We start from the raw sequence: 23268 nt of genomic DNA, 5'->3' as shown, positions 1-23268 counted from the left end.
ATATTGACTTTAAACTGAGGGAAACTGGATGTGTATAATGGCTGCCTCTCAGGACGTTTGCGCTTTTAACAAGGACTTTTAAAGAGCATTGAACATCCGTTTGGATACATAAACTAAACTGCAAGCATAGCTAGTGTGCTGACACAAGCTTCTAATCACCGGCTAATAAATCTCCCCTTTCTCACTCTTTTACTTACAAATTATGCAGCCTTTAATAGCTGAAATAAATTTTGCAGTCCACCTGGCTCGTGAAAAAGAAAGAAAGAAAGAAAGAAAGAAAGAAAGAAAGAAAGAAAGAAAGAAAGAAAGAAAGAAAGAAAGAAAGAAAGAAAGAAAGAAAGAAAAAAGACAACTCAAATAAACAAATGAAAAAGTATGAAAGAACAAACAAACAAAAAAAGACAAATAACCAAACAAAAAAATTAAAGAAAGAACAATCAATCAAACAAACAAACAAACAAACAAACAAACAAACAAACAAACAAAAGAAAAGAAAGAAAAGAAACAAATAAACAAACAATGGACAAACTAATGAACAAATGAAAGAAAGAAAGAAAGAAAGAAAGAAAGAAAGAAAGAAAGAAAGAAAGAAAGAAAGAAAGAAAGATCAAGCATGCGAATAGATTAAAGAGAGAACAAAATAAATATGAAAGTAACAGAAAGAAAGAACGAACAAACAAATGACTGAAAGAGCTAACAAATGAAAGAAAGAACAATCGAACTAACAAACGAAAGAAAGAAAAGAAAGAAAAAAGAAAAAGAACAAACAAACAAAAGAAAAAAAAAGAAATAACAAAAACCAACAATGAATAAAAGAACAAATGAACATAAGAATCAATAGAAAAATAAAGAAAACAAACAAACAATGAATAAACAAATGAACAAACGAAAAAAGGAACGAAAAAGAAAGAACAAGCGAGCAAATGAACGAAATAAATTAATATTAAAGTAAGAAAGAAAGAACACATTAACAAAAAAAGACTGAACGAACAAATGAAAGAAAGAACAACTGAACAAACAAATGAAGGAAAAGAGAAAAACAAATAAACAAAAGAAAGAAAAAAAGAAAGAATTTATTACATGACATGTAAAAAAAGAAAAGAAAAAAAAAGCATGTTTTTTTATGATTTCCATAGATTATTACTTGGCAGAAGAGTAGTCTAGTTCGTTAGCCTGGTGGCCGGCAGTTTATTGCTAAAAAGCACTGAATAAATGTAACATTAATATATTAATCAGAAATGAAAATATGAACCGTGTAATAATACTTACAACTGTGCAAACACATATAATAATGTGGTTTTTTTTTTATTTTATTTTTTTTTTAGAATCAATAAAGGCTCTTCGGAAAACTTTACAGGTTCTATGTCTTTGTCAGAGGCTGTAAGAGCATCTTCTCTAAGTTTCTTGTGAAGAAATGTACCTTGGTAAAGTAACTTGAACATCATGGGCGTGTGGAGGCCTAATGAGGAGAGTGAGATGTTGTGTGAGGTTGGCTGCTGGCAGAATGTCTCTACATCAGTCTAAACTAAACGAACCCCCAGCTGGGCGGCCTGTTTACTGCACTGCAGGCACAGACAGCCCCTTACTGCAAAAACTCGACCGTTTGAGAGACGTATTCCCTGGAAACTCGCACATCTCTGCAGGAATGCCACTGTCATGTTATGTTACTTGTCCAGCAACTCCACCAAACTGAAAAGAAATGTGCAGATGCAGTGACTATTGAGAAATGGGATTGTTATGTCAGTGGCTTATATGGAACATTGCATTTACCCATGTTTTATTGTATAAAACAGCATTTTTTTCATGAAAGCATCTCATCATTCGCTTACCACATGAGTTGGTTGGCAATGAAACTGACCACATGTTCAGAGTCCGTGGAGTGTCTGTGAAAGTTGTAGGCCGCTTCGGACACTGATTTAGAAACGGACATAGAGCTATATTTCAGCTTGGGTGAGTCCCTGATCAAAGTAAAAATGAATTCACTCATCCGTAATGCAGGTCTAGATATATGCCTTTGTCATTTCTAGAGCAAAAAAAAAACAACAACAAGAGAAAACAACTTGAGATCTCTAGAAAACAACTTATGGCATGTTGAGTTCAAGAAATAAGTAGTAAATTTCTTTTTTTGAAATAGTGCGTGTTCTTTTAGGATTTCCGTAGATTATTAATTGGCAGAGGAGTAGTTTAGATCATTAGCCTGGCAGTGGGCAGTGTCACGATCACCTTCACCGGCACTGCCTTCATCATCATCTACGTCGCTGTCATCATCACCATCACTGTTTCTGTCACTGTCTTCTGTTAGCCTCTGTCCGCACTACAGTTCCCAGCATCCTCCTTGACCCACACCTGCACCTCCTCTACCATTACCTGCACCTGCCAGCGATCATCATTATCATCACAGCTGTCTATCATTGTCTAGTCATCTTCTGTGTATTTAAGTTCCTGCTTGTCCTGTCATCTTGAATGTATTAAGTTGTTGACTGTACTTATCTTAACGGTTTAATAAATTACCTTCTTCATCGTCTTCATGCCTCCATTACAGAACAACCCTTACACATTGACTAAATTTGCCATTAATATATTAATCAGAAATTATATTCAGAACCATTTAATAATACAACTGTGCAAGCACATCTATATTGGCCATAATGGAATAATGGTGGTTTCAGAATGTAGCTTTAAAATGACTTTTGTTAAAGACTCTTCAGAAAACTTTCCAGATTCCATGTCTTTGTAAGAGGCTGCAAGAGCATGTTCTCTACGTTTCTTGTAAAAATATTTATAACTGTGGAACTCCAGTCAATAAACTGCACTGCCTCCAAGTCCTTGTCAGAAAACAGATGCTGTGAAATGCCACGAAGAAACCACCTCACAACTTCTGAGTATTCCTCTAAATTTTTCATAAACAGGGGCATGGACTGATGAAAAACGCGGTACTTGCTGACATCAACCAAAACCCAGATTTATGCTTTCACAGTACATGCACATTTTTCTTTGGCAGAGCAGTCTCTTAATGCCAGATGTGGAAAAATGGACCAGTGTCCGACCCTATCGGGAGTCTTTTATGAGTTATATCCCTGTTTTCTCAAGGTGTGTGCAGTCTCGAGGGTGAGCTGTGAACGACCTGGGCATAGGCTTCAGGAAAGCACCTTCACAGTGAATTCATCCCTGAAAACAGGGGCAGCTCACTGCAAAGAGGACGTACTTCAGTCAAAGTCCCTGAAACAATGAAAGGATTGGATGCATGGAAAGTGTACCTTCTGCTTCTTGATTATTTTCTTCCCAAAACACTGGTTGTTGGGCAGTTCTGGTCCTAAAATCAAGCCACTACACCTCATCTGCAATGATATAAAATATATATTTTAAAAAACACAGACATTATTTAAGCAATTTCATACAAGTAAAGAGTGCTAGAATTACACTTGCATGTTCTGAATCTGTGTGCCAATACAGAAATTATCTTTATAAAAGTACACCAACGCGTTGGAGTAATTAACCTTTTTCACATTTCCGGGTTTCTCAGAAGCGGAAGTCGTCATAGTTGGGTAAAAACTTCTGTCCACCTTATTTTTCAAGTGGAAGTAGGCTAAGGTGTTTTCTGTGAATATGCGAGGCTTCCGATTTATTAGCTGTTATGGAAATAACAAGAAGAATATATCAAAGTGCAGTAAACTGTAAAACTGTTTGCACTACAAACCAGTGTGTACGTGTTTATAATTAAGACGATACATTAAAATAATATGGTAAGAAATATCAGTTTGCAATAAAGCAGCATAACGAGCTGTTTTGCAGCTAAAAATAACTGGAAGCAAATGACTCCGGAAGCCAGACACATTAAAATTACAAATGGCCACACCCGCTCTTACCTGAAAAATAAGGTGGATAGTGGTGAATGAGAGACTACATTAAATATATTTTTCGGGTTCCCATTTGCTCAAATAGCAAAAGGAAAATTCCACAATAGTTATTTCACAATTTTCGAAAGAAGAAAAAAATAGAGAGCGATTGATAACGGCAGTCGGAAGAGAGAAAGATATCAATTTTACTGACATCACAGCCGCTGTTTTAGAAACACCCTCACAGCAGCGTTAACTAGTTTTTATTTTATTTTATTTTATTATTTGTTGTAAATGTAATATAATACAATGTAGGCCTAGGCCTAGTGTGTTATAAATGTAGCCTACATAGCCTACTTAAAAAAAAAAAATAAATAAATAAAAAACTGAAAAACGTTGCAGAATTTACGACGCTGATGACCGTTAAACTGCATCATCAGTCTGTGAAACAATTCTGTTGTAAGTTATTGTAATCGTGTGTGACTAACTAAAAAAACAACCTTATATTTTGTTGTAGTCAAACAAAACTTCAGTTAATTACTGTACAAACTTTCTCATAGCCTACTGTTACTTTTATACATAATGTCCCAAAAGACAACCCAACACACTACGCAATCAGAAATTAATACCAGCATATCCATTTTCTCTTTATTTCTCCAACGGTTCCTGTCTGACAGACGTTGCTGTTGAGCCAATCAGGTGCGAGAGTTTCTCTCCGCCCCGCCGCTATTGGTTGTTCTCTGGAGACTCGGGGGCTGTTCCGATATTAATGACCGCTGGGCAGAGAGACAGCGGCATGTCAATGTGACAACCGAACGAGCGGCTGCAGATGCGCCTCTGAACGCGGAGGAAGGAGGAGGTTGTCAGTGCGAGGGACTCTAAAAAGCTTCCAGACGGCTCTCACCTGCTGGATTTTGCCTCATTTTCACGGCAAAATCTCAACGTTAGGACCGCTGTTATTTCTCCATCTGCGTTAAAAGAAGAACACGCGCGCGTATTTTCATTTGCGTGGCGCGCGCTTCCCGCTCTCTGGAGCACTGCGCTATAGATGAACGGAATAAATGTCGCTTTATCAACCGGAATGACATACGTTGAAACGGTAAGTTGTCATATTTGTCAATTCAACCTCATCTATTTTGTTCATAAATATACATTTCAGTCGTTTTACTGCATGCCTATCCACATTCAAGTTGAGAGAATATGCGCCAGAGTGAGATAATATGCGTCAGAAGGAGCAGAGATGGAGGGGAAATGGATAACAAGCACGTATGGTAGTTGAATAAATAGTCATGTCAACCTGGACCACTGCACAGAATTCCTGTTGCTGATGTCGCGGTCGGAGAACCAACGCATGTGTGCATCAGCAACAGGAAATCTGTGTTCCAGCTTGGCATGCGTATTTTTTTGGACACAAGGCACGTCCTGGACGGATAGCCACAGGCATTTTTGCATCTGGCTGTTCTCAATCTCACTTATATCACCCTGTTGCCGTCCAAGATGTTCTACAGCACCCCTATAGCACATGCATTTAAAATGCAGTCGCCTTGAGCATCCACTGTACAGTAAGGATCGTTAAATGAATCGTTGAATGGAGGCATTGTGATTCGGATCCATTCGTCTGATCTGCATTCATTGCTTCAGTCTACTTTATACCATGCACAGCACAACATCTCCAATGCAGATGATGACATTTTTTTTTAACCCAGCTGTTAATCACACAACCAGGGAGTTTGTCCTCCCACATCTTTTTGTAGACGGAGGCGGAGGGGAATCGTTGCACACGGGCATCGTACTTTCTGATACACAAGTCAGAGATTGCAAATAGCATTTTATGTGCTTGCATCATTGTAACAAATGTTTTGGATAGTGCAAATTAAAATAAAATTCAAAGGAGATTGCATGCAGTGCATGCATCCATATATTTAAATATCCATATGTGACCCTTATCTACTAGTAAATAGATACCAATTAGATCAACTTGTTTCAGGGGCAAAAGTAACGTGGCCTGGAATAAAAAATATGGACGGTTTTGGCTAATGAGTAGGTTTTACCATAGAGGACCTTGTCTTGTGTGACAACCATTACCGGGCCTGGGGATTCACTTTACAAAGCAAAAATGTTGAGCAAAAATATTGTGTAGGCTATACAGTAGTATAGTATATATATATATTATTGTGTATATTTGTGTCCTTGGAGTCTCTTTCATGACAAACTCTACAAACTTAGGCCTGAGCGGGCAATTTTTAATCAAAGATGTAATCACATGGGCCATTTGATGGCTGCTCTAATTAACAGACAATAAGTAAAACCCTTGATATAAGGATCTATTAGACATGGCTTTTGTGAGCACATTGAAGTCTAACTGATTTTAGTCCCTCTTTATATGATGAGGTGCTGGAAAATTGCTTTCTCTGATCGTTACATCGTACCAAGCAGTTTGAGACACAAAGCAATGGTAGATGTGCGGTTTTGAAATGTTATTTATGCATTAAATATGCTTGATCTGGCAGATCATAATGTTGTACACTTATCATAAAATTGAGCAAACACCATTTATCTTGTTTAACACATTTATTTTGTCATTATATGCTATATTGAGCAATGTAAACCCATCAGATTAAACACTTTTGATTACCAAAACTAACTTATAAGCACAACTTATTCTGACATGTAAGGTCAGCTTATTTTTCTAGTCAACATTTATCCAGCTGCTAAGACATACAAGTTTACTAAGATAACAGGTGCCAGAGAAGCCCTCTTCTTGTGCACTATGTGTGAGTGAAAATGAGTATCTCATATGGTACCGTTGAAGCAGGAGTTGCTAGATATTTCTATGCTAGAGATGAAATGTATGAAAAGTTAATCACGATTATAGTAAACAAAAAGTTCACGGTTATCAATATAATCATTGTGTTGTTAATGTGCTGGAAATATTCAAAAAGTACTGATATAGCCTACATTCTCAAACTGAAATTATTTCTCAAACTTTTAAATCAAAAACCAACAAACAGCAAATAAAATTAGGAGCTCTATGCACTTTTTGTTTGCATAAATATGAAAATTCTACAACACCCATTAACAACAACGGCCAGATTTTATATGAACAATCAATTTTGCTTGGGTGCCTGTGTGATATTTTTGCTGATAAAAATATTTTTTGGTGATATTTTATATATATATATATATATATATATATATATATCAAAAAAGATAACTACCTATGACTTATCCTAAATTTCTGTCTATTGAAAAGGTCACCACACTCCACATTCTTTCATTGTTTCAAAAGCCTCGACTAGTTTTTTTTTCAAACTATAGATTTTGATAAGAGAATATGATAGCAGCATATGCTATCTGTGCTTTCAGGAGTAAACAGAGCAGAACCATCTGAGGAGCACTGCTGTGCTCTCCATCTGTTCTTAGATAAGAATGATACCTGTAGTAGAGGTATCCGGTGCGGTATAAAGCACATACTGGGAGAACTGGGATCTCATTATGCAAAAACAGTCAAGCTAGAGATGTTAAGAAAACACTAAACCATGCACAGCTACACCAATACTGTAGATCGACTGATACTTGCTATTGGGAACAAGCTTTCAATCAATCAGGCCCAATTAGAGTGAAATGCTGTATTTGTACCCTGGGGAATTTTATTGGTTTTCATAATTAGGTTCTTCATATAGAGTGTAGCTTAGTGATGCAGTTATCCTGTGCGTTGTGCACGGTATCCTTCCCTTAGGCTAGGTTATGTACAGTATGTTAGAGCAAACAGCAACGTTTCATGTCTCTGTATGAGCAATATGCAATAACACCATGGATCAACTGTTAGGGACAGATGAGTCTGAATGTTCTTACAGCATATTTAGAACTCAGTGGAAAATGCTGGAAAACTACTGAAAACTAAAAGAGAATGCATAATTAGAGATGTAAAATTATGAATTATCTGATTAAAAATTATTATAGCGGCATATAAACATTATGCATTCTAATTAATGTCAATGTGTTATGTGTTTAAAGTCCAACTGAAATCAAAATTGACCCTATTTACTTTGTTAGCGCATATTACTAGTCTTTGTGGTGAACAATTAATCCGTGCAAGTTAATACACAGAAAAAAATTGTTTGCCGTCGTAATCTTTAAATCAAAGTCTGAAAAGTTACTTCCGGTCTGGAATGGCATTCTTTCTCTGATGACGTAGGTTTGACGGCTTGGTTTGGGAAACGCTTAACCACTCCCCTCAAACCGTTAGTCTGCTATGAGCAGAGATGGAGAGGAGGAGCGCTAGAGTAAAACCCTGCCCTCTGTTCAGTATTCAGTTTCACTGGGAAATACGTCACAACACTGGAGAAAAGTCGTTTGCAACTTCCGGTTCACGCAGACTTTAACTACAAACTACATTTGCACCCAGAGAATCAGTTGAACCAGACTCAATACAAGCAGTAATGACTCAGTAAAGACTAGGGCTGTAACGATATGCGATATGAAACCGAAATCGCAACACTCAGATCCACAAACCTGTGTCGTGGTGTGAGAAGGCAGAATCGCGACACACTCCTTACAACTCCTAGAGTTATCCTTCCCGTCCAGATCCAATGCGACCCCATTTTAAATTACTATTAGTATCATTTGAAGTTAACATTATAAAATCAGAGGCCTAGACCTACACCAAAAAACTAGTTGAGGATAAATTCTTTAAAATTGGGCAATTCCAGCGTTATGGACGTGACATGTGCAGTAAAAACTTGAAATATAAATTCTCAAAAAATGCATTTAACACCAATATATTGAAACGTCTGTTTATATATCCATACTCCCTTTACAAAGGAGTCCAGACATTAGAAAAATATCAGTCTAAATATGCGTTTTATATTTAATATGAGGGAAATACACATGCGTTACGGACGTGACACAAAAAATCTTTAACTTAGGTGGCAAAATATTTTTTAGTAATTCTGTGAATTACACTGCGCAAACCAATACTACCCACCAGATGAAGAAGAGTTGGCTCTCCACAGAACATAAGTTTAAAAAATATATATTTTATTTTTCTTGTTCGTATTTATGAGGAAAAAACAATGTTATGGACGTGACAGTTCTCCGTTACGGACGTGACCACTCTGAAAGCGGCACTAAAAGACTGCTTTAAAACTTTCACAGATACCTCAAACAGAAAGCACAAAGCCTTTCTTCAAAGTGAATTTCGTTTTGTAGTAATTGTATCTTAATTTTAATCAATGTTTCATCAACCAATTTCCTGGACCTAATAAATAAGTAAATATAGCAGACAATAGATAATCAGGACATGGAGGCGCCGGCACGTGGACTGGAGCTCGTCTCATAAATGAACCGAAACTCAGCGTATAAGGTAGACTACTTGCCTCACAGACCTGAGAAATATATCTATAGAAAGCTTGAAATGTCTATGCAATTCAATTCAAAACGAAAGAAAACAGACTGCTCTCTGCTTATGTAATCCGTATGAAATGTGAATTTCTCTCTGGTGTGTTCACTACTGCGAAGATCGCGAGTCAGCATCGTCAACTTCATATTTGCAGCCGACACTGACACAGAAAACACTTGTTTATTAATAAACAATTAAAATGTATACTTGCTATATTTGACATATTCATAATCATTACTTTTGCTGGTTCTATGTGACAGCTTTTAGGTGCTTTATTGGCAGCGACACCCTTACATGTTATATGAACGCATCACAACTGCATTAGCACCGAAAACATGGAGGGTTTTTTTCAACCCCCACAGTTTATGTTCACTAAGACATAACTGGTTGTGTTTATGTAAACCTTGTGTGTATTTTAAGTCCAATAAGATGCGAAAGATAACTTAGTTTAGTACTCAAGGGCTGTTTGACACTCTTTTAGTGTTTGCGTGGTTGGGGTGTACACGCTTAGAAAAGCATGTGAATAAAATGTTTAAACGACAAGGCTTTAAAACACATGTAAATAATACACTTTCATGATTGTGAATAACTGCAATGTCACGTGTGCGTAACTCTACCTCTAAATTAACATGTGATGTGAATGTATGTCGCGTTGTACAATATGTGGGATGGAGGCGCCAGAACTGCAACTGATAGAATGCACTGTAGCTTGATACTAGCATATTCCTTCAAAAGCAGATTGTGGAGACAATTCACGATCAAAAGTCATGATATCGCACACCCCTATATGTAAGCATGAATTTTATTTTCTTAAAAGAGAAAATCAGCATCAAACAGTCAGTTACAAATTTTAGAAACTGTCATGTACACTTGTATTCTTTGAGGGAAAGAAAATACGTCGGTGGAAAAGCTGAAACCTGTGGGGTCCATCGGTTAATTTGGAACATTGATTCTACATTAACCGTCAACTCTGCGCTGATTTTGTGAGCACATATGAGCAGGTGCAAAGGGAAATGTTCCTTGTGCATTGCACTGGAAACAATATGCACACACATAAATAGGCAAAGCCTATTTAATGGACTCGTCCCTTACCTTTTAATCGCAAATCAATGAAGTAAAGGGCAGGGGGAGGAACAGCGAAACAGACTAGGCCTATGCCTCCCACTGAGAGGTCTGTGCAAACTGGCTGGCTGCTAGGCCCTTTGCGTCTTCTCCAGGCCTGATTGAACAACTTACACTAAACATATGAAGAGAGGTGGAAACAAAATGAAAGCTGCAGTGGAATACAAAGAGGAGAGAGAGCATGGGTGTAAGAGTAAGAAGAGTGTCTTTCTGTAGACATTTGTGTGAACCGTTGCCCTACTTTCTGTACATGATCTGTATGACACAAGTTTAACTAGAAATTAAATTCTACAGCTACAACAATGTATATATTGAAATAACCCATGTAAGTTTGCTGGTTACTTTTATGTTCTTGGCAGATATGTTCTAATCCAAAAAAGTATTTTGTGCTTATGACAATTAACAAAAAATTAAGTGAAGTAGTATAATGGCTAGGAAGTGGAAAACTGGTTGTTTGAGACCCGTAAAAAATAAAACATCATAAAAACAAAATACATAAATGCACTTTCTAGAAAAGTGTGCTTAATGTGTATAAAACTCCAATTTAATGCCAATATAACTTCTTTACAGTGAAGAAAAAAAAAAGGTTCTAGGGGTAGATATCAGTTAGGTACAATGACGGGTCAATACTGCTTATTTATTTTATATCTAACAGGATTACCACAAATAAAAGTAAAAAAAAAAAAAAAACACACACAATGAAGAAACAGATGCAAAAAATTAAATAAATAAATAAATAAACAAAAAACAACAACATAATCCCAAGAGCAGTTTGCACTGAGTTGCTACAGCTATTTTCCAATACCCAGAGGGGCTAGTTTGAGCTTTAAGAGGACCTCAAGCTTAGTAATCAGTCCCCAGCCCAAGATTTACAGCCCATCTCAAATAGCACGGCCCAAAGCAAACATTGGAGCCGGGCTGCCACCGTTCAGCCTGAGTTACTTCCCAGGGTCAGCAGGCCTTCTGCCCACCGGACACATTTATTCAAACATGCCCCTATATTTCACAGGCCCAATCAAGATGATGCTAGCTCTGTGATATCAGGTCTGGCAAATAACGACGGGCAACGATTCTCCGGCTCTTCTCCCTCCAATTTCGTTGACTTACTCTGCAGTACATCAGGATGGTGATTAGAGGCATCCATCTTGAAATTCCATTTTCTCTGGTATTAGTTGCATTTCTCTCTGTCTCTGAAAGTGTGCCGCACTATGCAAGGTATTGCCACTTACGCTCTATGAGCCACGGTGTTGTTCCAAGTCCTTAAGTGTGTACGTTCTCACCTACTCTTAACTGGGTTAGCCCTAATTTCCTTCATTTGTCTTTGACTGGAGTTTTGAATGGGTGTGCAGTACCTTTATTGCTGTTACACAGTTATTGGAGGTTAATACAGGTTTAGTCGTATTAGTTTGTCTCCTCTCCTGGGATTTTTTTTTTTTTTGTGGATACAGAAACAGCCTCCAGAACACAATCATGAGCCAACCATTACATGCAAAACAAGACATTATTTACCATTGCAGAATCTAGAGCTTTTACATGGTTATTTCTGGAGGATAGTGTAATGATTTTGTAGTCTTAAAATAAATAAAAAGTTCTTTGATTTATTTCTCACTTCACAATATACAGTACATGCAATATGCCAAATAGTTTTAGCTACCTTTTTAGCTGTAGTTGAATAATCTAAATAATTGTGTTCTGAAATATTGTGGACATACCAAATAGTTGCAGATAATTCTGTGGAACTATGGAAACCTTGATGTAACACACTCAAAACAGTGCCAAATTATTCAAGCCCCATTGAACTACGCCTTTATTGTGCATTGGTAAATGGTCCTATTCACTATGTGAAACACTGAAACTCTGGCCCTGCATCAAAAACATAACCTTGTCTAAAAGGGCAAGATAATAAAGACAATCCTGCATAACAGAAAATGCAAAGTAGTACAAAAACATATTGAATGTGAAATGTCTCTAATAAGAGAAACACTTAATTTATTATGTACCCTTAAATTGTTCTACACTTAAAGTATATTAAATACTAAGGACTAAATTAAATCACTATTAATATCTTGTAAAATATCTGGAAAAATCACAGGTCCAGAACTATCACAAATTAGAAGAAGAGACTAGAAAGATCAAAAGAATAACTAACTGCATTTTCGCCTTTTGCACATTAACACTGCTGTTAACAGACAAGCATGCTTACGCTCTGCACTAGTAGTGAACCAGCACTACCATAGAGAACATGCAGGTACTGCAGGAGCAGTGCTCCATTTAACACCTAGGAAAATAGGCCATTCGTGTCAGTCAGGAAAACTAGATGCATTTGGCTGACACAGGTATTGTGAAGCATCCATTTTCCAACCACTGTGAGAGCAGCCGCACACCTATGAGGTGTAATAAACACCCAAATTTAATAGCACTCATTACCCGCTAGACTTTACAATTTGCAATTAACAATTTGACTCTGTCTATGGAAAGAGAGTGTAGTTCCTAGTGTCTCTGTTTACAACACAAGTATAGTTCAGTGATGGCGAGACATTAACAGATCAGATACTCTTTTGGAATCATGATTACCAGACAAAACAACTGAAACGGAGAAGGCCCTGTATACCATGTATTTCAAACAGATTCTGTTGCCACAAATATTAGTCACCAGAAGGTCCCTTTATTGAAGCTTTTTCTGAATGTTCTTGGCTTTATGAAGAATTTTGTTGCCTTGGAAAATCACACATTTCACCCCCTCAAATACTCAACACACAGAGCATTGAGGGATGAACTCCCATTCCTCCATGTCTGCGAAGCTTACTGCAGACTTTTTGTGGAATCCTTACTTACTCACCACCTTCTTTAGCCACTGAAGTTGAAAAGAGGGATGATGATTTGATGGAAAATTCTCAATCCTTTTGTCTCACTCACTTTCTTTCTGGCTACAGCTTCCATGGTAACCTTGGTGATGCAGAGAGCTCTCACAGAATTACTGTTTTACTACCATTTTTTTAAAGGCTCTTCTGCATAGCAAAACAAAGATAGTTGCTTTTAACAGTAGGAAAATAACAAACAATTGGTATTATACTGTTGAGACAGACCCAACATGGCATGTGCAGGTAAAATATATAATATTCAAGGCCATGGTATGTGTTGCTTATAGCCCAGCTGCAATATTTTCACTAAACAGGAGTGTAATGAGAATGTTTTGTTTACACAGCTATAACATTTCATCATGGTGCATTGAATTGGGAATGTACCCTTTTGAAAATAAGCAGCAGTATTAATGCCTACAACAAGTCAAACACACTAAGCTTTGTAATTCCCATATTTTAGGACAACTTCGGCTTTAGAATCCCAAAATAATATCTTGGGTGAAGGACACCCATATCCATATGTCAAAGGCTTAGCGTGCAAGGTACTGCTGAATAAAATGTCAGCAGACATCAGAGTGCTTTAATGTGGCTTTTGTAAATGTCAGCATGCCTCTGTCTTGCCTTAGTGATGCCCTTGCATTTTTCGATAATTATATGCTAATATTTTTCATCTCTTTCTTCTTATTTTCCTCAGGTAGAAGTGGATTAGGATGATGATGGCACCATCCATAGTATTAAATGAATGAACAGCCTTGCGTCTGCCTAGCGAAACCACCGCTACCTGAGGTTTAATGGTGACCTTTTCACCTTTATCTGCCCAACCAGTAAAATTCCATACACCACCTTCAATCTGAATAACGGGAGACTTAGCAACGGGACATTGCATCTGTTGACAGCACATCGGTCAGGGCCTAGGGAAGGCCCTCTGTTGGATTCAGTAGTGATCACCACAAATGGTTGATTATTTTTGAAGTGAAGTGCTTTTGCTGCAAAATCTTTAAGGACCAACTCCTTACTGGTGGGAACTGTGCCAATATGAAGGACATATCATTTGCGGATTATTTGCTAGTGGGCCTTGCAGTGACTACTTTTGTTCTTGCTACAGAAGAGAGAGTCAGTTGTCCCAAACTTTGTGTATGTGAAATTAGACCCTGGTTTTCCCCTAGCTCCGTCTATATGGAGGCTCCTACTGTTGACTGTAATGACCTGGGGCTTTTTAACCTGCCCATGAGATTGCCATCTGATACACAAGTCGTTTTACTTCAGACCAACAACATTGCTAAGATTGAGCACTCTTTGGATTACCTGCCCAACATCACTGAGATTGATCTCTCACAAAACAACCTGTCAACAATAAGTGACTTAAACATTGGCCACCTCCCTCAACTCTTATCCCTACACATGGAGGAAAACTGGATATGTGCCCTACCAGACAACAGCCTTTCTCAACTGACCAATCTTCAGGAGCTCTACCTGAATCATAACCTCATCTCCTTTATTTCTCCAGAGGCTTTTCGGGGCCTTCAGAGCTTGCTGAGACTGCACCTCAACTCCAACCGGCTTCAGAGTATAAAAAGTGAATGGTTTGAGCCATTACCAAATTTGGAAATTCTAATGATTGGGGAAAATCCTATCCTTTCAATTCAGGATATGAGCTTCAAGCCTCTAAGAAACCTGCGCAGTCTGGTTCTTACTAGAATGAACCTCTCACAGATACCAGATGATTCACTTCTGGGCCTTGACAATCTGGAAAGTATCTCATTCTATGATAATACATTCCCTAAGGTACCCCATGGTGCTCTCAAGCATCTTAAGAGCCTGAAGTTTTTGGATCTCAATAAGAACCCCATAGGGAGAATTCAAAGGGGCGACTTTGTGGACATGCTCCATCTTAAGGAACTGGGCATTAACAGCATGCCTGAGTTGGTGTCCATTGATAGTTTTGCCCTCAACAACCTCCCAGAACTGACCAAAATCGAAGCCACCAACAACCCTAAACTTTCGTATATACATCCAAATGCTTTCTATAGGCTACCAAGGCTGGAAACTCTAATGCTAAATGGAAATGCTTTAAGTGCCCTGCACCGGATCACAGTAGAGTCCCTCCCAAATCTTCGGGAGGTAAGCATGCACTCTAACCCTATCCGTTGTGACTGCGTTGTACGGTGGATGAACATGAACAAGACAAACATCCGTTTCATGGAGCCTGACTCCCTGTTCTGTGTGGAACCTCCAGAGTATGAAGGTCAGCATGTGCGGCAGGTTCACTTCAGAGAGATGATGGAGATCTGTCTGCCTCTCATCTCTTCAGAGAGCCTCCCCACACAAATCAGTGTGGATAGTGGGAGATCTGTGTCCCTGCACTGCCGTGCCTTTGCTGAACCTGAGCCAGACATATACTGGGTGACTCCGTCTGGGAGAAGGATCATCCCAAATGCAGTTTTTGAGAGATTCTACATGCACCCTGAAGGCACCCTTGATATTTATGATATCACTGAGAATGAGGCTGGATTGTACACGTGTGTGGCACACAATCTTGTTGGGGCAGACCTAAAATCTGTCTCGGTGGAGGTAAATGGATACTTCCCACAGCCTGTCAATGACTCACTGAATGTCAACATCCAATCTGTACAGACCAACTCTGTGTTGATCTCCTGGAAGGCCTCTCATGGTAGCCTGGCACCAAACATTAAGTGGTATACAATGCCCAGTGCAAACCATCCAACTATGGCATTCACAGCTAGGGTACCATCTGACATGACTGTATACAATCTTACACATCTCAACCCTGCTACACAGTACAAAGTGTGTGTGGACATTCACAGCATCCATCATAAACACGACACCAAGTGTGTCAATGTCCTAACTAAAGGATTAGAACAAGCCGTAAAGAACTCCGAGAGGTGGGACGTGGCACTGATTGCTGCATTTGGTCTACTTTTCATTGTGATCTTAGTGGCTTGCTTTCTGATTTATGTCTTTATGAGGAACCACTGCAGTTATGGAGAACTGAAGCGATACCCTTCCAAAATGGCTCTGATGTCTGAGACCAGCCAGCAGTCTCCTTTTACAAGGCTCTGGATTTCTGGGAAAGGGATGCCAGCTGCTGTTGAGGTTAAAGCTACAGTCATAAATGTGTTGGACAATGCCTTTTAAGCTGCACACGCAGAGGACCACAAATACTACAAGCAAACTGACAAGGCAAGAGTGGAGAACATACTGTTCCAACTTGCCATTTATCTTTTTGCCTTGACATAGACATCAAATTCAAATGGAAGGGATGTCTGAAAATCTATAACTAGCTCTATATCCCCTCATCATGAGCTGTCAGATGTGGCAAATGGCAATGGAACAGTGGTAACTAGCGAGAAGTAGAGGGAAAGACTTGCTGCCAAAATATGCAGTGTGATATTTGTAGGCCATTCACTGAAAACAGATGATATTAAGACCTCAAGAAGGTGTTGTTTCTTATACCTGACTGTTACATGTGTAAAGAGTAGTGGAACAGTCTTTGTGGTCCCAAGCAATACCGTCTGTGCTGTACGACAACCATAGGCGCGTTAGAGACCTGACTGTTTGTTGAGAAGGAAATCTAGTAGAATAGAAGATCACGGTGATTATGATGTGAACTTTTGACGAAATATGTTGTTTTTCTATTTAAAAGCAGATCTGTCTTTTCATGGCTAAAATTGTTATATATTCTATCCAGAAATGTAACAGGTATCTTCTGTGCAGTAGCCAGGCAGTAAACAAGTGTGAATTACTTGCAGTATGAAAGATACAACTTAAGCAACGAGACCACACATTTGCTGAATAAAACACAAATGTACATTTTAAGGAATCTATATACATACATATATTATATTTGATTATATTACTATCAGGACTGGATGTTGTTGAATGCAGACGCTTTAAAAGCATCTCTCATATAAATTGCCGTAGGTTGATCATGACAGGGTAAGTGCCTACTCCTGAATCTTACACCAGAAAAAAGAAAAAGAAAAAAAAAATCACTTTTGAATGTTACTTCTAATGGTTTCCTGAGAGATCCCTGGAGAACAGAGCCATGATTCCAGCCTCACGCAAATTTGTGCAAATACTATATCAGTATTTCTAGCATAAACATGGTTTAAAAGCATTGCGTCCTTGCTTTGAGTGTGAAAAAGCCATTTTTATATTGACTGTCTGTTCTACCCTAAGCACATTAGTCAATCAGACCAATGTGCTTAAGGTAATGTAAAAACTAAATAAATGTCAGCATTTTTTTTCTCATGTTGGAATAAGGATGTTTACTGATTTAGTTTCTGGGGAATAAAAAAAAATCATTTACCATTATGAACACGTGTCTTGAGAGAATAGTTCATCCAGAAAAAAAAAATTCTGTCATCATTTACTCACCCCTCATATTATTCCAAACCCATTTCACTTTTTTTCGGCCAAACACAGAATCTCCAAGCTGCTCCTATCTATACGATGAAAGTGAATAGGGATGGATGCGGTCAAACAAACAGGTGAACATGGAACATGTTGCAGGGCAAATGAACAAATATCATTGTATGGAAAAGAGTAGTTCAGACGTTCTGCTAAACTTCCTAAGTGTTTTCACCTAAGTAAGTCAAATGTGATTGAAACAACATGAGGGTCAGCAAATGGCAATCATTCGTAGGTGAACTATTTTTCCAGTGGTATAAGGAGGGGACTGCCAGATTCAAATCTAAGGGCTGTTTACACCCGGCCACTTCATGCATTTTCTCAGATCGGATAGCTATCTGATTTATCAAAACGATTCCATTTACACCTGGTCACATAAATGTGTTTTTGCGAAACGGATTTAAATCTGATCTTCAATTCCCGCGCTATATGCAGATTTAATGGAGTGCACGTCACCGAAAGCAACAGATATGAGCTGTATTTTATTGATCATCAGCTAAAATTTCAAAATCAAAGACCGCAATAAGAGAGAGCAGCAACAGCCCTGGAAGATCATTTCGTTTCTTTACTTTTAATGATGATGATGTGTTAAGCATCTGCGACTTACTTTCACTTTGATTTACGATGGTTTGCACGTTGGCTTGATGAATAACGTTAGATGCTCAGCTTCTCATTTACGGTGATGCGTGTTCCAGTAGCGTCGTCATATCTGGCTAAAACATTACATATAGCCTATAACACGCTCTCACACGTTAGTTTTTTTTTTACATTTTTGGGAGGAGTACAATTTACATATGTGGTTTCAACAACCAGATGCATTTACACTTGTCCAGTTTCATCTGGAATGTGGCCCAGACCACCTCCTGAAGTGGTTTGAGCGATCTGATTCAAATCCGTCTCGATTGCGTTTCGGAGGGCATTTACACCTGGTCTTTTCACGATCTGAGAAAACGCATGAAGTGGACAGGTGTAAACAGCCCCTAAGACAGCCAAACCAGCAGCAAAGAATCACATTGTATTTGCTCCATTTAAGATCCAGGACAGACTCACAACCCAAAAAATTACAAACATGATGAATGCTCGTCAGTCACTGACTGACACGGAAGATTTGTCAGACAGGTGTGCTCATACATCAGCAAGGCTTTCAGCAGTGCAGACAGGCCTTTTAGAGGCCGGCTATCACTCAAACACAAGGAGAGCTAAATTATAACTCAAACTCTATACCGGCACTGTTCAGGCAGGCTGGAGTCCACCAGCCTTTGCCCTCGCTTTTCAGTCACATTTCAGGTTGAGGTGCTTCTGTAGCTACAGACAAGGTCACCATGTACCTGTACCGTATCAAAAGAGAAATTACATACCAGCAGAAGTACGGGACTAGTCCTCTGAAATGGATTGTGGAATCCAGATAAGACTGCAATATTAGAAAGCATTGCCACAATTCAAAATTCATTGAGTAATTATACATGATTATGATTGTCCAGATTCCTGTGACTTTAGCTAAATTACATTGTTCAGTGGCAGCCACATAAAAAAAAACATCTGTATTAAACTTTATATACACTGAATAAAAAAAGTTAGTGAGATGTCACGATTTAATTCTTAAAGAGGACAAAACAAAATGAAATGAAATAACTCCAATGCCATCTAATATGGTATAAGAATGCATCTGTCTGCATATTAAACCATTTCTAGGCAAATAACATTAAGGAAGGAGTATGAAAGATTTTGCCATTGCAATTCATAGAACCTGCAAAAGCTTAAGGGGCCTAACAATGATATCCTAACAATTTCACTAAACACATTTTTGTTGAACATACTACCTAAACTATCTAAAACAAATTCAATTCCACAATGCCTGAAAACATGTAATATCGCAGGAATATTCCTAACAACAGTCATTTTTGCTTAGGTAGTCTCACTAAGGAGAGATTACATTTCCCATAGTCCTGTTTGTTTATTAGCCAAACCCAGCTGGACACCTGAGTTATTGCCCTATTAAAAACTACACATTTGCTCTTGGGCCTTTCCTGCTACAGGTCACCATTGCAATAAAAAGCAAAATGACAACAATCATTTCTAAAAAAAAAAAAAAATTCATAGGCACCCAGAGAATTGGATAATCACAGCACTTAAAATCTCTGTGAGCTCACCCTGATGTGATCTGGCCTGCAATATGTGGCTATGCCACAACCCTCAGTAAAATGCATATAAAATAATGTGTGATGTAGTGCTAACTAGTTCCCTGTAATGCAGGGGCAAAATGAAAAGGTCAGCAAAATTATACTACTGTAACTACTGAGAAATCAACATAGGATCAAATTAAATTAAATATATTTGACATAGTATAGTTTACAAAAATGCAGTTGAAATCGCTTTTTCCTTGAAAGACAATCTTGCATTTAACCAGACAGTATTCAGTTCTGAGTGGTGACCACACTGAATGCATGTCCTGAAGAGACAGAATGTCAGGACAAACATGTTTCTCGCCCATCAGAGCACCACAGCCTCCAGATGCATTTGTCATGAGGTTAACAAAATGTTTTACTCACAGATAAGCAATCATGAAAAACAATAGTTCTTTGAATGCACCCGTAAAATGCTAACAAACACAGCCTCATTTTACAACATTTATGAATGTACAACATTTATCCGTTCATTCATTTTGACAAGCTTTCAAACTTTACAAATAATATATTGGCAGTCAGACCTGTTATGGCTCATTAATACTCCTCCGTTTCTAAGAAAATACCTCTGAGTGAAAATGAGGACAACAACTAATTCCTTAGGGAGACTTTTAGCCAGTTGGCACTTAGATTCCTGCATGGATCATTGCCTTCCTGATCATTGATCGATTGCTTTGCCTTTTAGCCCATGTGTTTGCAAAAAAGAATTTCACCAAGGCAGCTGAGACGCCCAATCAATGGATGGGCTAATGAGCTATTCACACCAGTGTCTACACTCAAAGAGATGGGCAATAAAAGAGATCCCTCACATTTCTAACTGGACAGAACTGACATAAACGGTCACAGGTAGCGTCAGAAATTAAATTCTTTATTAAGGAACGATATTTGTCTCCATGGAATTGACTTTCAGGGACAATTTTTACTTTTATGAGGGCAAATTATAAACCGTCCATTTATGCCAAATACTTGTATAGAATTAATTAATCTGAATGTCACTATAGTGTCTAAACACTCATAACCAGATAGACCTGTATAATAATAATAATAATAATAATAATAATAATAATAATAATATTTTATATATATATATATCACTGTCCAAAAATATCTAGAGTATTTTTGACATTTGTTGTTTTGGCACATTTTTGTTCATTCCTGGCCCTGGCCATGTCCCCCTTCCAAGTTATGTCAGCATCTTCAATGTTCTTTTATAACGTGCCATAAGCAACAAACACAAGTAAATGGAGACAGCCCAATTTAGCTCAATTCTGACTAGGATTACAAAATGGTAACTGCACTTTAAGGGAGAATTTAGATTCGGCCGTTGTGATTTAAAAATGTGTATATAGCAAATATCCACAGCATTCTATTTTTCAGACTGACGATCCGGAGGGCAGCTTTTAAAGCAGCGTTGCCAGGCAACACCAATGAAAACGGCAAACAGTGTAAAACAATTTTGCCAATACTGAGCCTAAAGATTATCGCTTGCTGCTGAACTTTTTGCCAGTTTGTTGCATGTGTCCCAGCATCATCTTCAAAGAATTTACAATCAAAGGATTAAAAGGACACACCAAGGAGGTCAATAATACCTGGATAAAACTGTAATCTTTGCTCATGGGCAACTTTGTGAGCCAATCATTTGTGCTAAGAATTCCATGTGACTAATCACTTTAAAGCTGCAGGCATACTGAAAATGTTCTGACAACATGCTGATGGCACTACAAGAAGCCCACAGCACAGACCCATGTGAGATTACTAGGGTCTTCTTTTCTCTGGACAAAAATGCTTTCCAATTAAACTGATTGATATGGGAGAAAAAGCATTGCATGCTGTAGTAAACAAATTTAAAACTATAAAATAACCAGTACAACGGAATCTCCCTTTCAAACTGAACCAGTTTAAGAAATAATAGAATCTGTTATTCTCCAACTGGTTTGGAGTGTTGTCATTTTTGTTCATTTAAATTAAGCTGAAGTCAAATCTAATTATTTAAGTGAAAAACTTGACTAAAACAAATGTAAAAAAAGACAAAAGCACAAAACAAAAATATTAAAACTAACTAAAATATGAAAAAGCTATTTCTAAATATTAATAAATGCTATTATAGTATATAAATAGTACTTAACATGGGTTAGCTACAACATTTGTTGGGCTGAAAAAGGGGGCAAAGCTTGTTGTGAAAGTAAATATGTTGCTGAAATCTACTTTTCTACAGCCTCTTTCTCTCTCTCTATCTCTACACACACGCACACACACGCACACACGATTACATAGAATGAGTGTCATTTACACAAACTGCCAACACTTTTTTTGATTGTTTTAGAGGTTTAAAGCAGCAAAGTACCTCCTGAGGAACACGTATCCCTGGTTGGGAATCACTCAATTACACCATAACCTGGTTATCAGAGATATAAAGAACAAATCAGGTGTTAAGAGTTTGTGATCCATAAAATTCCTATTTTGGTTAAGATGGAATTCCTACAGTCCATGAAAACCACAATGCTGACATTCAAGTTACATTGAAATGTATGCAGAAGCCGCAGCTGATATTTAGGGCCCAAGCCCTGAAAGGGCGAAGGCCCTATTGTTTCCGTAAGGATTATTTTTTTTTTCTTCATTATTTTTTTTTTTTGCCTTTTTGACACTTTTGGGGCCCTTAACATGCTCAAAAACTCTTGAAATTTTGCACACACGTCAGAACCCGCGGCCATCAGGGCCGGGCTGAAGCTGGTACTGGGGCGTGGCAGGGGGGCTCGACGGCGCCCCCTGGAATGGGGTCCGAAAACTTGGTCCATAAATCAAACACGCTTGCATGTAATAATATGAAACTCAGTACACATATAGATCTCATCGGGCCGAACAACTTTCGTGCTCTAAGTTTTACAAAAGCCCAACAGGAAGTCGGTTATTATACGTTGTTTGGAAAACGCATACAATGGAATGTGAAATACTCCTCCTAGGGATTTCATCCGATCGCCACCAAACTCGGTGAGAATAAAGTCAAGACATTGAGGATGAATTCTTGCGAACAGATTTTTGATATCTCGAACGGTTTGGCCGTGGCGAGGAAACTAATTTATGGCGAATAATGGGACACAGGAAGTGTGTTATAACTTCTGCATACATTATCTGATCTTGATGAAACTTCAGCAGTGTATTCGTTGTAAGAGGCCGATCACATGTATGTGACTATTGTGAGTCAAAGTTATAGCGCCACCAACTGGCAGCAGGAAGTGTGTCACTTTCAAAATGCTTTGAAGTCCCCCTCTTACTTTTACCCGATTTGCTTCAAACTTTATGTGTATAATGTAAACACACGGCAGATGTAGACCTGTGAAAGGATTATTGATATCTTAGATACTGTTGCCGTGGCAACGCATCAAATTTTAATATTCTTTTCGGATGCGTTTGAAACTCTTAGCATGCTTGAAATT

General features: G+C 38.1%; 1 protein-coding gene across 2 annotated transcripts; it reads left to right on the top strand.

Moving 5' to 3' along the window:
* Positions 1-4629: 4629 nt before the first annotated feature.
* lrrn3b (leucine rich repeat neuronal 3b) lies at positions 4630-19723 on the top strand. 2 transcript variants are annotated; one of them, XM_081363721.1, is made up of 2 exons: positions 4630-4935; positions 13915-19723. In XM_081363721.1, the coding sequence occupies exon 2, from the start codon at positions 14256-14258 to the stop codon at positions 16374-16376; it is 2121 nt and encodes a 706-aa protein (XP_081219847.1). In that variant the 5' UTR covers positions 4630-4935; positions 13915-14255; the 3' UTR covers positions 16377-19723. The 2 variants fall into 2 exon arrangements, with proteins under 2 accessions (XP_081219847.1, XP_081219846.1); XM_081363720.1 differs by having other exon boundaries at positions 4675-4935; positions 13919-19723.
* The last annotated feature ends 3545 nt before the right edge of the window (positions 19724-23268 follow it).

The sequence above is a fragment of the Scardinius erythrophthalmus genome (assembly GCF_964197995.2).
Source record: "Scardinius erythrophthalmus genome assembly, chromosome: 4".
Taxonomy (NCBI): Eukaryota; Metazoa; Chordata; class Actinopteri; order Cypriniformes; family Leuciscidae; genus Scardinius; species Scardinius erythrophthalmus.
Note: the sequence above shows the minus strand (reverse complement) of the source record. Positions and strands in the feature narration are given on the sequence as shown.

Excerpts from the sequence above, each read along its gene's own strand:
- lrrn3b (XM_081363721.1), top strand. The coding sequence starts at position 14,256 with ATGAAGGACATATCATTTGCGGATTATTTGCTAGTGGGCCTTGCAGTG.